Source organism: Microchirus variegatus (genome assembly GCF_963457635.1).
Source record: "Microchirus variegatus genome assembly, chromosome: 10".
In the NCBI taxonomy this organism is placed as follows: Eukaryota; Metazoa; Chordata; class Actinopteri; order Pleuronectiformes; family Soleidae; genus Microchirus; species Microchirus variegatus.
Genome location: NC_139811.1, coordinates 22,531,301 through 22,544,355, shown reverse-complemented (window position 1 = coordinate 22,544,355; position 13,055 = coordinate 22,531,301). Strand labels below are relative to the sequence as shown.

The window sequence follows — 13,055 nt, the reverse complement described above, 5'->3', positions numbered from 1 at the left end:
GCTCTGTAAAGCTAGATTTATGGTGTATCAGTGCACTAACGCTACTGCGTTCATTCATCAACGGCAGACTGTCGGAACGAGTCCCATCGTTACTTTTACAGATCAGAATTTATGCTACCCTGAAATGTGTTCGACGAGAAACTGCGCCGGTTATTGTAAACTACCGACCCGTAAATCCAGTCAAACCACCACTGATTAATTCACCTTAAACAGTAAACAACAATAATATTTGTGAAGATTTATTGAATTGAAAGCAATGACAGGCCGTAAGTATTACTATGTAGTAAAGTGGATAAAACGTCAAACTCGTATTCATTTGTATTGCAGTGGTCATTCATTTACTCACTAAATAGCACCGGGTAGGAACTAAATATTCTGTGTGCTGCATTACAGTGACTTAGTACCCACCGAGCAGCACTATGGGCGGTGCTCTATCCAGTTCTTATAATACATCCATGGCCAATGGTAAGTCGTATTTCAGCGCATGCGCACTGGATGAGGAAGTCCTTGCACATGACCTCACTGTGCCGTATAAACAATGTGGTACGTGCATTTGCAGAGGAGACGTTTCCACGCGTGTGTGTGTTTAATGAAGAAGCTAGGAGGTAAAACCGCCGCGGAGCAGCGCTGGCTCACGCGGCAGCTCAAAGACCCGTACGTCAAAGCTTCACACGCGCTCAACTTCCGGTGCCGAAGCGCCTTCAAACTGCTGGAGATTGATGACAAGTTCAGGCTGTTAAAACCCGGAATCAGCGTGGTGGACTGCGGGGCTGCCCCCGGAGCCTGGAGCCAGGTGGCCGTGCTGAGGGTCAACTCAGCCGGGACAGGTGAGAGAGAAGGCGGCGAGGAGAATATCAGACATGGTGCTGTAGAGTAGAGGAGAGTAAACTTTAAAATCTCTGAGCTGTGGCCAAATACGTTTGTCCATATAGTGTATATGGCACAAATGTATCATACCCACACTGCCATCATGCATTTGAAATATGCATGGTTATACAAGGCAGAAAGATTATTCGTTTGGTCGATTATTTTGGTTGATTATTGTCCTGGTAGTTGGTACTACATGAGTAATGGCTGAGTTTGTTTGTTTCCAAACTTAAACATTATTTTTGATCCAAAATGTGTTTATTTACTGGACAACATTTAGTTATGTAATTACCTGTTTTATGGATTTGATTATTAGTTATACATGATTTTGTGAGGACACAAATGGATCATGGACAGAACATATTCAGTACATTTTTATTGATATTAACTGAATTAGTGCTGCGGCTAACCTCAGCACCATATTAGAGAAAATGATCAATACAAGTATGGATATGTATCTGCTGATTATTTTCTTGATTAATCGTTTGGTCCATAAAATGTTAAAAATGTTGATCAGTGTTCTTCAAACCTGGAAATGATGGTGTTCTCAAATGTCTAGTTTTGTCCACAATGATGTTTTTGTTATACAGAGCAAAGTTACCAGGAAATATTAACATTTAAGATGCTGACAAATCAGGAAACTTGTTTTAATACTTTAATAAACAATCAAAATATTTGAAGATTATTGTTCACCCCTCATTTTTTTTTTATGTAGATATTACAGTCAAGGCCTCTAAAAAGAGATATAAGTTGGTGACAGCGTCCTGTTTCCCAGGTTGCACAACTTTAACAGACACTTTTCAGTGTTCTTCTGATATCTTAGAAATTGTACATGTTTTAAAAAAATAAAGAAATAATAATACAAAGTCATATATTTATGTGTTTATCTTTATTTTCCCAAAGATCCAGAGCTTCCACGTGGAACCGTTGTTGGCATTGATCTGCTGAACATCCCTGCTCTGGACGGTGCTCACTTCCTGTCCAGCCACGATGTCACTGCGCCCACCACACACGCCAAGCTGCAGGAGCTGCTTCCTAAGGGCCAGGCTCACATCATCCTGAGCGACATGGCGCCAAACGCCAGTGGTTTCCGAGAGATGGACCACGAGAAACTCACCACGATGTGTTTGTCCTTGATAGACTTGGCAGAGAAGATTTTACAGCCGGGAGGCTCTCTGCTGTGCAAATACTGGGACGGGTTCTTTGTCCAGAAACTCCAGGACAATCTCTCCAACGTGTTTGGCAGCGTTCGGACTTTAAAGCCAAACGCCAGTAGAAAGGATTCAGCTGAGAGATACTTCCTGGCTAGAATGTACAAGAAGCCAGTGATGAGGAAGTAGCTGTTTTTTTTTTTTTTTTTACAAAAATGGGTAAATTTTTAGGTTTTGTCCAGGGTCAAACTGATCAGACTGAACATGAGGAAGAGGCTCACTTCATAGTTTTGATCAAAAGGTGGCAGTGTTGAGGCATAAGTGAGACTCACAGCTGAAGCCAATGCTGTTGCTGCTGATTCCCCCTTTTTTTAATCTCAGCAAACTAAAACGCATCTAGCATCAGTGAATTAGTAATATGTAGACCTATATAAGAACCATCGGTTTGATATTCCTCAAGAGCCCAATGCTGTTTTTTTCTCTCTCTCTGAAGTTTTTGTTTGCCCCACAGTGTTTGTTCTACACTCTGAGTTTTGTATTTGCGTTGTTGCTGAAAAGTAATTTAGCAGAGCAGCTTATGCTGATAATTTGCACTGCCAGCCATGTAGAAAAGTGTAATCATTCTCTCTGCGAGACTTTATGAAGGGAAAAAACGAATACATAAGAGTCACATACAGAGTGATTAATGGGAAGAGTAGTGATGCTGCAGCTTGGCACGCTGCTGCAGGTGTTGTTGGGCTCTGACAGGGGAGATGGGGCTATTCCCTGAAACATGTTTTCAGACTCTAAGACTCTCTTCACAAAGATTCTTCTTTAAGTCAACAACTTAAACAACAATATTTATTTTGTTTGTTTCTCTAATTCCATTCAAACAACTGATAATAAAATGAATAGATATCAGAGCTGTGTTATGGGCGACTTCATTCAGAAATCCCTCTAGTGATTTAGAAGTGTAGGCCTTGCTTATTTCAACAATTTCCAGTTACCTGGCCCGTAACACAAGAATATTGGATTTGTGTGCAGGTTTGGGGCCCCTTACCATTCGTAGCAGTCATGTTGTGTAATTGCTAGTGGACTGAACCACCTGCATCGCTTTGGGGGGGTTCAGCACAACTTAGGGAATCTGATGAAAATATGTATTTTTTTCATTTTCACCAGCTATATAAACACATCTATTAAAAAAAAAAAAAAAAAAAAAATAGGATTGAGTTTGCGAAATTTGGAAATATGTCACAGTTCAGAGTTTGCCTGTTTTAATGAACTAATATGAGATGAACACCCATCTATTATGTGACTTCTGCACAATTATCACTACTCACTTGAACGCAACAACACAAAAGGATATGGATCTGTGCCACGTGAGCACTAAGGGTTAGAGTCCAGTTTTCATTATTTTTATTTCCTTCAGCTTTTCCTGTTGCATGTGTGTTGCTTAAAAAGCAACTCCATGATCTTAATCTCTTACAGAGATTTGAAAGTAAACGTCTGAATCACAGATCTATCAGCACTATGATCATTTGGGTAAACAAACCCAACGCTAACACAATCAAGCCTGAATTTACATTTATGGCAGCAAAGGAAACGTGACGGCTCACATGAATAAATTAATAAGGCTGCTATTTGGCCTCCGTGTCTCAGGAGTGATGAGTAATACAGTATGAACCGAAGCATCCAGTGTGAACTGGAAATTAACTGTGGAGACGGGGGACTGACCTCTAAAGGTGATTGTTTGGAAATGAATGGGAGCAGCCATGCCTGTTGATGAAGCTGATAGCCAAAGATGTGAACAGATGACCAATTTTACTTCTCATTGCTTGTTTATTATTCAGCCCTTTTCTATTTGGATTTAAATTATATTAAAATTACACTGGGAATTATGTTAATTCCGTTGGATCGGAGCTCTCGGGGCTTGTGATGAATGATGATTCATTCACAGGTTAATTCGTTCGTCTCTGACCAGCTGCAGGTTCACATGTAAGTATTTTTGTAAATTAAGAGAGAGAAACAGTTTGTAGAGAGGGCCAGGTTTGAAATTCAAATGATGCTCAGTCCTGTAATCACTTGTAATCATTTGAATTTTGAAAACAAACATGACACAAACCTCTTTGAGTTGCTTTTTAAAAACATGTTTTATGCAATTAGAAGCATTTTTAATAGTCTGGCGATGTTTCGGGCACCATCAACAATATCACGTAATAATAACTCATAATACATATATTTTCTATTTGAATATTTGTATTTATTAAATTATTTGTGTTATGTTATTTTACATATTAAACAAACATTATTATAAATAACTAAAAATGGGATGGAAAAAGGACACTAATTTTGGAATTATAAATAAACGTGTATACAAATGACTTCGTTTGGAGACATCATGGACTGCTACTATTAAAGGATGATTAATCAGTTGCTGAACTAATCAACCATTATTTTGATAACTGACATTGGTTTGAGTGAGTTTAATTTAAAAGAGTAAAGCAAAATAAATAAAAAAATCTCTCTGATTTGTGAAGTGTGACTGTGTTACGTTACAGAACAGTTAATATCTTTGGTTTGTGGGGGAAAAAAAAGACTTATGAGGACATTTTGTTTGGGAAACAGTGATTAATGTTTTTCATTTTTTTGCATTTTATGTGCTGTAAAAACAAATACATAAATCCAGAAAAGTAAGTATTTCATTATGAATATTATGAAATATCTCGTTCTGACTCAATGGACTCAGAAATGCGGAGTCAGATGCTTGGGGGGGGAGAGTTTTCAAAACCATTTATTCAGTCCAAAGGTCAAAACGAGAATATCAAACACTCCAGGCAGAGGCACCAAACTGCTGGACAAAAATCAGGCAGAAAATCTAACACGGGAATAAAATACGCTGGAACGCTGACAAGATGATCTGGCACAGAGGACCAGAGCAGCGCAGCTATAAATACGTGATGTTGAGGAGGAGACCTGTGTAATCAATTAGGGTGGAGACATAATGATCACAAGGGCGGGGGAAACTTGACAGGAAGTGAGAGATAGACACACAAACATTTCAAAATAAAACCGGAATGAAAATAGACAGGACAGAAAAACTACACGGACCCCATCAACCATTTACAAAGTCTATAAAGTGTGTGGTTTTCATGACTTAATTCAGGAATTAAAGACGTACAATTGGCTGCACTTGTTGACTTCTTACATTTCCCTCTTCCTGTGGACTCTGGCGTAACGTCCTGTGTGCGGAAAAGAGACACGAAAAAGCCACCAAAAGGTTTGAAATCTGACTCGATTACACTCCATGCATGTCATATAAATGGCAGAAAAGTGCAAACACCAAATGAAAAACTGTCCAGGAAGAAGATTTCTGTCAGTAACAGAAGTCTCTCTCATATTACCACAGTGGACTTGTCAAATTGACAGGAAATTAAAGACACTGCAATGTCATTTCTAACCATTGTGCCGAGCCCAGGTTGCCAAAACGAATTGCTCGTCTGACAACATTCATCATGATCCTGAATGTTAGCAGACTGAGCCAAACGGACGTCCACTGACAACAAAGTAATGAGGGCTATAATGAGGATAATTTCACATTGTCTTCACAGATTAAACCAAAGCTGAAATCTCACATTTGTATGGCTTTTTTTTTTACGTTGATGTTGATGTTTTGACAAGTCATTTGTCATCAGGACGTGATACATTTCCCTGTAAACAACAGCGAGTTATCGAGAAAATGTATGAGGTTTAAAAGGAAGCATGCCGTTAGACCGTTCAAAAATGACATGACAGCCACAGAGGTCAAGTCCGTCTTATTATATGATGTATTAAAGTCTGACAAAACAGCTTCCATGTGCTTTTTTTCTTCTGAACAACACGATCCACCTGATTGAATAAGCAAACAACTCCCTCTTGATCTTTGCTTTTTGGAGGTTAGCGTCAATCCTGCAGAAAAATGTCAGCAACATTATTGCAGAAAGGGTGAAGTATGGTTGTGGGAGGAGGGTTAAAGAGACAAGGGAGAAACAAAACACCGACTATGGAGAACAAACAAAGTGCTTTGCATCCCCATATCGACTGACATTTACTGGGGAGAATGGAAAATGAGTGCAGATGGAAACTCAGAGCTCATAACTCCATGTTTGCATTCTTATTGCTAATGTGGATTTCCTCTGGGTGAGATACATTCATCAGATTTTCACTCCAGTAAAGCAAAATCTTCTGCCACACTTTGGACAAAGGGTTTGAGCTCGTAAAGCAGAAAATAAAAGTTTTGCTCTCACTGTGTCCTCTCACATTTTTACTCATGTCCTCTTTAACCCATTAAGGCCTGAAGCGCCTGGAAAAAATGTCTCTAAAACCTGAGCTTCAATGGCTACTAAATGACTGATTTCTCAGCCTCTGTAGCTGGAGAATTAGGAACACAATTCAAAAAGTATTTGAGAGCTCACACCGGTGGCTTTCCTGTGAAATTTAGTTTATTTAGATACAAAAATGTAAAATTAAAGTGAAAACTAGTTTCAATTAAAAACAGTAAGAAAATAAAGTAATATCAACTTGTGTCAGTGCCTTGATCAAGAACAGCATGTAATGACTGTAACAGTCTGCTTCACATGTGACGGTGATAGAGCTTACAGCGCTGTGGCATCTGCAGGTAAATCCACTGTCAACACTGGTGTGCGTAATTAAGTCTTAACCATAAATCCCGATCGATTTGTTCAGCGCGTCCGAAGTTATCAGCGATGACGTCATCGAAGACGAAACTCCTCAAAATCACTGCCTTCAGTAATGTCTCCTCTGTCAAAGTCCTCCATGTTTGCTCGAAGTAATTTCAAAACAATGTCACGAGGAACTCTTATACCCCCCGAAAATTGACATATCTGCTTTACCGCCGTCTATGGTAGAATAAAACGCACAGCCGCTCTCCCGGCTCTAATGGTAGAAATCCGACAATGCTTTCCCGGCGTCAATGGGTTAAACTGGACCCAAACTGTTTTTATTCTACTCATGTAGTCAAATGCTTTATATTTACTAAAGAAGGCCTGAGATCATAAAACACTAATGGCGCTTCTATAGTTCTATTACGGCTTTGCTCAGATCAACACTACTCGACTTGACTTTTTTTTGCTTTTCCATTCGGTACAGTACCTGGTAAGTTTTTAGTACCTGCTCTGGCGAGCTTCCAAGCGAGCTGAGCCAATACTGAAATGTGACGTCAACAAACTGCCGGACACCGATTGGTCAGAGAGTTTTGTGCGCGGTGTCCGACACAGGAATAAAAACTGGCAAGAATCAACTTGTACACCATCGTCTCAGTGTCCTCCGTTGTTTGTGTTGTGTGTAAAACAACATCACAGCTATGACGTTTGAGGAGATAATATGAAGTAATGGAAAACGATGTGCCTGACAATGTGCTGAGTCGAATCAAGTCAAGCTGAGTTGTGCTAGAACTGTAAAATGGTAAATTGCCATAAGTGGCAACTTTTTTCTCAAAGCAAAATGACAGTTTTGACATGGTTACAGCTCCTTAGTTGCTCTCACTTCATTATGCTCACCAGCTGGCTGAGTGGTAATGCTGGATACACAGGTATGCAGTGGAGGCATCGAGTGAACTTCTTCTCATTCACTTTGAATTGAGCAGCATCAAGTATCGCCAAACTGCACTGTGGGCCTGTTACTCCACTTTGCTTGTGTTGTGTGCGGCAAATCAAATCACATTGTGCCAATATTAAAGCACAGGTTGGTGCTCGCCTGTCAAACCGCATTCAACACTGACTCGCTCACTACAAAGCATATGTGTGAGTCCAGCGTTAAGGCTATTTGAATCAGTTTACTATGTACACTGTCAACCCTAAAAGCTGCCAATCAATGGAGTTGTCTAGACCCATGGTTCTCAAACCAGTAGTTCATTTGCTCAATATTGCTCAGGCCTATTTGCTCAATATATCAGTATATTGTGGTATATCAACACAATATACAGTGGTGTATTAAATACACATTCGTGATAATGGTGTTACTTTGAGAGCTCAATATTTTCACAGGTGGTACTTGGCATAAAATGTTTGAAAACCACTGGTCTAGACCTCAAAATACTGTAATAAACAGATCAATTACATCATTCAGGCCATATACACTCATGGTCCATCTTAATTCGTACACCCTTGTTAATGCAAATATCTAATTGGCCAATCGCCATCTAAATGCATTTAGATGGGGGAGGAAGCTGATTGCATGTGTCAGAATTGTTTCAGAAACCAACCATCTTTAGAGATGACAGAGAATGGTCCAGAAAAGAGGAACATATCAAGTGAGCAGCAGTTCTCTGGGGGAAAATGTCTTATTGATGCCAGAGGCCAGAGGAGAATGGACAAACTGGTTCAAAATGATAGAAAGGAAACAGTAGCTCACAACAGCAAATCAAAGAACCACTTGTGACAACAAAGACCATCTCTGAAGGCATGACACATCAAACTTTGACGCAGATCAGGCCGTAGCAGCAGAAGACCACACCAGGTGCCACTTTCCATTCCATGTCCATTCTCAAGCACATTCTTCACAACAAGCAGGAGAGAAATACTTAGTTAAAACAGTGACATAGCCAGAAGTTAGGGAGTGAATTGCAGAAAAAATATAGAGACATTGTCGCCAAAATGCCTTGTTCCACTTCAGTCAGCAACTTCCTGTGTTTTGTGAGCAGTTATATAGCTATTGTTATTTTGCCATTATTTTGATAGAGCGGTGACAGGAAGTGGGGGAATAAGTCAGAAATGTGAAAAAACAATGTTGTGTACTTTGATGGATTCCTACAGAGCCCCCGAAGTGACATGAGGAAAAAAACAAAATGAAGATTTTTTTTTTAAATCTTGAGTAACCCCCCCCCCCCCACCAAAAAGAAAAAAAAAAGTAATTTATTTTGTTCATCATTTTTTGGAAACTCGAGATCTCGACTTTGAAACTCGAGATTTCAATTATTATTCCATTTATTATTCCAGATTCCAGACATAGGGATTTTTTTTCACATTACATTACAAATGTTTTGAATCCCAGAAGCTTCTCCCATCACTTGTGATGTTTGGCCATACAAATAAAGTTGACTTGACGGTGTTGGAACACTATGTTTACTGCTTTGCTGCCTGCTAAAAGGTAACAGGGAGAAGGATTCTAAATTTTAATTGGATTTTTATTTTCATTTCCGTTTGATTAACTTGTCACTGGACAGGTGTGGGGCATTCTCCAGGGAGTCACCGGACCAATCTGCTTGGTGTTGGAAGGAAAAATGAGAGGATGCAACTGGGAATGAAGACTGGGCAGATGACAGATGTTACGAGGGCTAATTGCGTGACATCTCACTTCACCTAACTGTTTACATACAGTGCACAATTAATCTCACGTAGCATTTCGGTTGTATTTTAATGACAAGGAACGTTTTCCTCATAATTAACATGTGCTTTGCCAGTTATTTGCATCTTATGGAAGAAGTGCTATGGGCTGTAATTATATAAATGAAAGGCTTTGAAGCAAATTTCCCCCACTTAGCGTCTCAGGTAACGACAGCAACCCTTCCTGGATTACTTTGAAAAATCAGGGAGGAAGGTGGGGGAGTCTTTTGGATTGTGCTGGCTCTTTAATCTTGCTTAAGTTGCTGTAGGCAAGACTTGACATGGTTTTACAGCGGGTGCCCCCTGGGTTCATGTTGGCACTGTAGAGAGAGCTGGTTGTACAACCAGAGGCACAGCGTTGGGCTTTTGTTTTTCGCAAACACAATGGGAGACAGATAAGACGAGCATTCTGCGAGCTCACACGGAGCATCTGGTGGTTATGGTTGACTTGTCTTGTTCCTGGAAGGTGCAAAACTTCACCTATTGGGGGAGTTGTCATTCTACCAGCAGGAAAGGAAGATAACACTTTTGGCAAGGAAGCATCTAACATTCTCTGAGAGAGGAGATCAGCATGAGGCTGATGAATGCAGAGGAAAAACACGTCCTGATTGTTATGCAAGAGGACTGAATTATGCTTGTTACCGGGTTTGAGCTTTTGTCGATTCATGCTGTGATTTTAAATATTCATATAATTTGCGGAGACGGTGCGTTAACTTGAAGGACTTTTCAATTTAAAAATTGTGTGTATTATCAGTGTAAGTGTTGGCACACAACAAGTGATCGACAAAACATCTCACTCACGCTCTGATTCAAACGCTTCAACCCATGTTTATCTCTCTGCAGGATTTGTGGAAATCAATGCAGTGTTTGTCTCTGGGGAAAATAGTCAACTGGGATTTAAGGAAGTGCACTGTGTGTGTACAGTTGTTGCTCTGGGATGTTTCTTATTTTTGCTTCATTGCCACAGGATCCCGTAGAAAGGCTTTGAAGTGAACTATATACAAATCTGTTTATGAGGCTCTCATCAGAATCAAAGAATCTACAGCCAAACTATGAGGAAACGGGCCCTCGGATGAGCTCATTTCTATATTTGAAATAAAAGAAATTCACACTATTCAAACATGTCAGTGTGAAAGGAATGGAAACAAGAAAAGAAAAGGAGATGGATGTGTGTGGAGAACGGGGCCGAGTGGGGTTGTTGGACAGGCAGCGGCGAGAGGTGAGGGGCGGCCTGATGAGACAACGCTCAGCACCTGAGTCCCATTAACTCTCTATATCTGTCCCCGGCCTTGTGCGCAGTCACAACATATTCCCACTGCCTCACCATATGGTGGCTTCATCTTTTGCTTCACATCCATTTATTTTATGAAAATAGTCGTCAGCTGCTGCATTCTCCCTTATCATTTCTTTTTCAGGTGCACTGGAACTGCCATTTTTCTTCGACAAATTTCTCCATTGTGGCAGGATGTCAGCAGGACGAGCAGGCGCTTTGTTTCCCCCCTTATTTTATAGTTTGGATTACATGTTTCACTGTGAATATTTTTTATATAAAAAAAAGGATTTCTTTTTTGGAACACCCCTCACTTTTAAATTAAAACTGTAGTGTTCAAACAATGCGATTGGGCAGATCAGCTCCACATGAATCTCTCAGTGTTTATGTCAAGACAGAGGGAGACAACAGCATCATTACGCAAGTAAAGTGAGATGGCTGCAAACAGGTGGTTACTGTTGTTGAAAGGTTTTACACTCTTGTCTTTGCTGCAAGAAATTAACCCCTGCCCAGAATAAATAGTAGTAGTAAATATAGAGTATACCCCTCTAGGCCAGAGTATACCCCTCTTGTGTAAAGATATTTTGGCTGTATTTACACAGTACATTGTACATTTATATTGTAGCGAGGACTTGCTAGTCTTAAGCCCAATTTATACTCCTGCGTAAAGTGTTCTGCGTAGGTTACGCAGAGCCCTCTGCATCGACGCAGAGCTTGTCGGATAGTCTCTGCGTCGTCTCCGACTGCACAAAATATTTTTTAAGTTTCCGTCACCCTATCAAGGGACAACGGAGACGGCAAGAGCTGCGATTGGTCCTCAGGACAGGCCGAGCGAAGCTGCTCTGTGCCGGCTCACAGTGTGCACCGAGCGTCCACAGAGGCGGAGCTGATCACCGCCAACAACGTCGCTGCCAAACTATAAATACGTCATATCTTAACACACAAACCACATGTTTAGACTCTAAATGGCCAATTTTTCACCTCAATTATTTTAAAACTACATTCCGTGACACAGAAAAGTGAGAAACGGCCACTGTTTCAACAACAACAGTCTTTCTCTCTCGGACGCCATTGTTCACTGTAGCCAAAAGCACAACAACCTTGCGCAGCGACCCCTGCTGATCGGGTGGGAAATTGCAGTGCGTATCTGTCACCAGGACGCAGAAGTATGAAGGCTCGATAGGGCTCCGTGGTTACGCAGTCGGCGAAGTATAATGTGGCCTTAAGAAGTTCAACGATGTTTCGATTTTTATCACATTATGAACAGTCAAGTTTATTGAACGTTATGTTACAATTGCATTATGTTGTTTTGAGTCTGTGCTTTTATTCTAATGTGTAAACACTACTGAGAACTGTGGTAGTAATCTACGATCTTTGTGGAGTCTTTGATTTTTTTCTGATTTTGGTTTTCGTGGTTGAAGTAAAACTTTAAGTGTTCAGGGTTGTGGTCTTTTTTCAAGATTTAAGTTAAACTTTCTCACTTAACACAGCTGGAACTTCAATAACATGTTGAACAATTAACTAATTCTTGTGTAAATACAAAAAAACCCCAAAGAAGGGTATATTCTGGCCTATAGCCTGGCGTAGGCTCATTTATACTCCATTTGTTTATTCTGGACTGGGGGTATCGCACGCACAAAACAGCGGAACAATAACAACAACGACAACAACAACATAAAAGTTACACCCTACAGCTTTAAATACCTTTCTTCCCTTCGGACGTTTCAGAAAATTAAACTTCCAACATCAGCTGTTTTCTATACAACATTGTGCATCCTTAGGTTTTCAAGTAATATTTTATATTTGTATCGCCAAGAGGTTTCGATTCATATTTAATTAATGTTTTATCTCTGCTGTTATTGTTTTGTTTCTCTGTGTTTCTCGCTCAGTATATTGTGAATGAGAGCCGCCCGCTCACTGATCTCTCGTGTATAAATAAAGGTTGTACGTACAGTATGTGTGTGCTTTTTACGATTATTATTTTGCGTCACTGATTTCCTCCAAGCCTGCTGTTGCCATAGCACTTCAGTTTTGGGGAAGAAAAAAAAAAAAGCAAAGAAACAACTGCAGAGGTGTTGCAGTGCACCTTTTCCCATGGGCATCATTGGGCTGAACGTGAGTGTTGCTGAGCTGGTTTGCCAAAGGGAGGCGAGGGAAAGCCAGACATGAGGTGCTTAATGTCTGGGCAGCTCACTATCAGAGCATGGGTAGGACATAATTAAATTAAGGTCATTTTTAAAAATTGCGACAGAGCCAACGTAATGAAGTGTTAATTTATAGACTTGTGGGCTAATTAAATCTGTGTCACTTCTCCTGCTCCTTTCACCTGTGCCGGTACGCGATGACGCCTGGAGTCGAAAACTGCTGCATTAAAGCCTGTGTCATATTTGACTGCACTCACACACACAC

General features: G+C 40.3%; 1 protein-coding gene across 1 annotated transcript; it reads left to right on the top strand.

Annotated features, from left to right (window-relative positions):
* Positions 1-538: 538 nt before the first annotated feature.
* mrm2 (mitochondrial rRNA methyltransferase 2) lies at positions 539-2,207 on the top strand (the record flags this gene model as incomplete). Its single annotated transcript, XM_083895882.1, has 2 exons — positions 539-827; positions 1,771-2,207. 2 exons carry the CDS (start codon positions 539-541, stop codon positions 2,205-2,207), a joined length of 726 nt encoding a protein of 241 aa, XP_083752008.1.
* Positions 2,208-13,055: the final 10,848 nt, after the last annotated feature.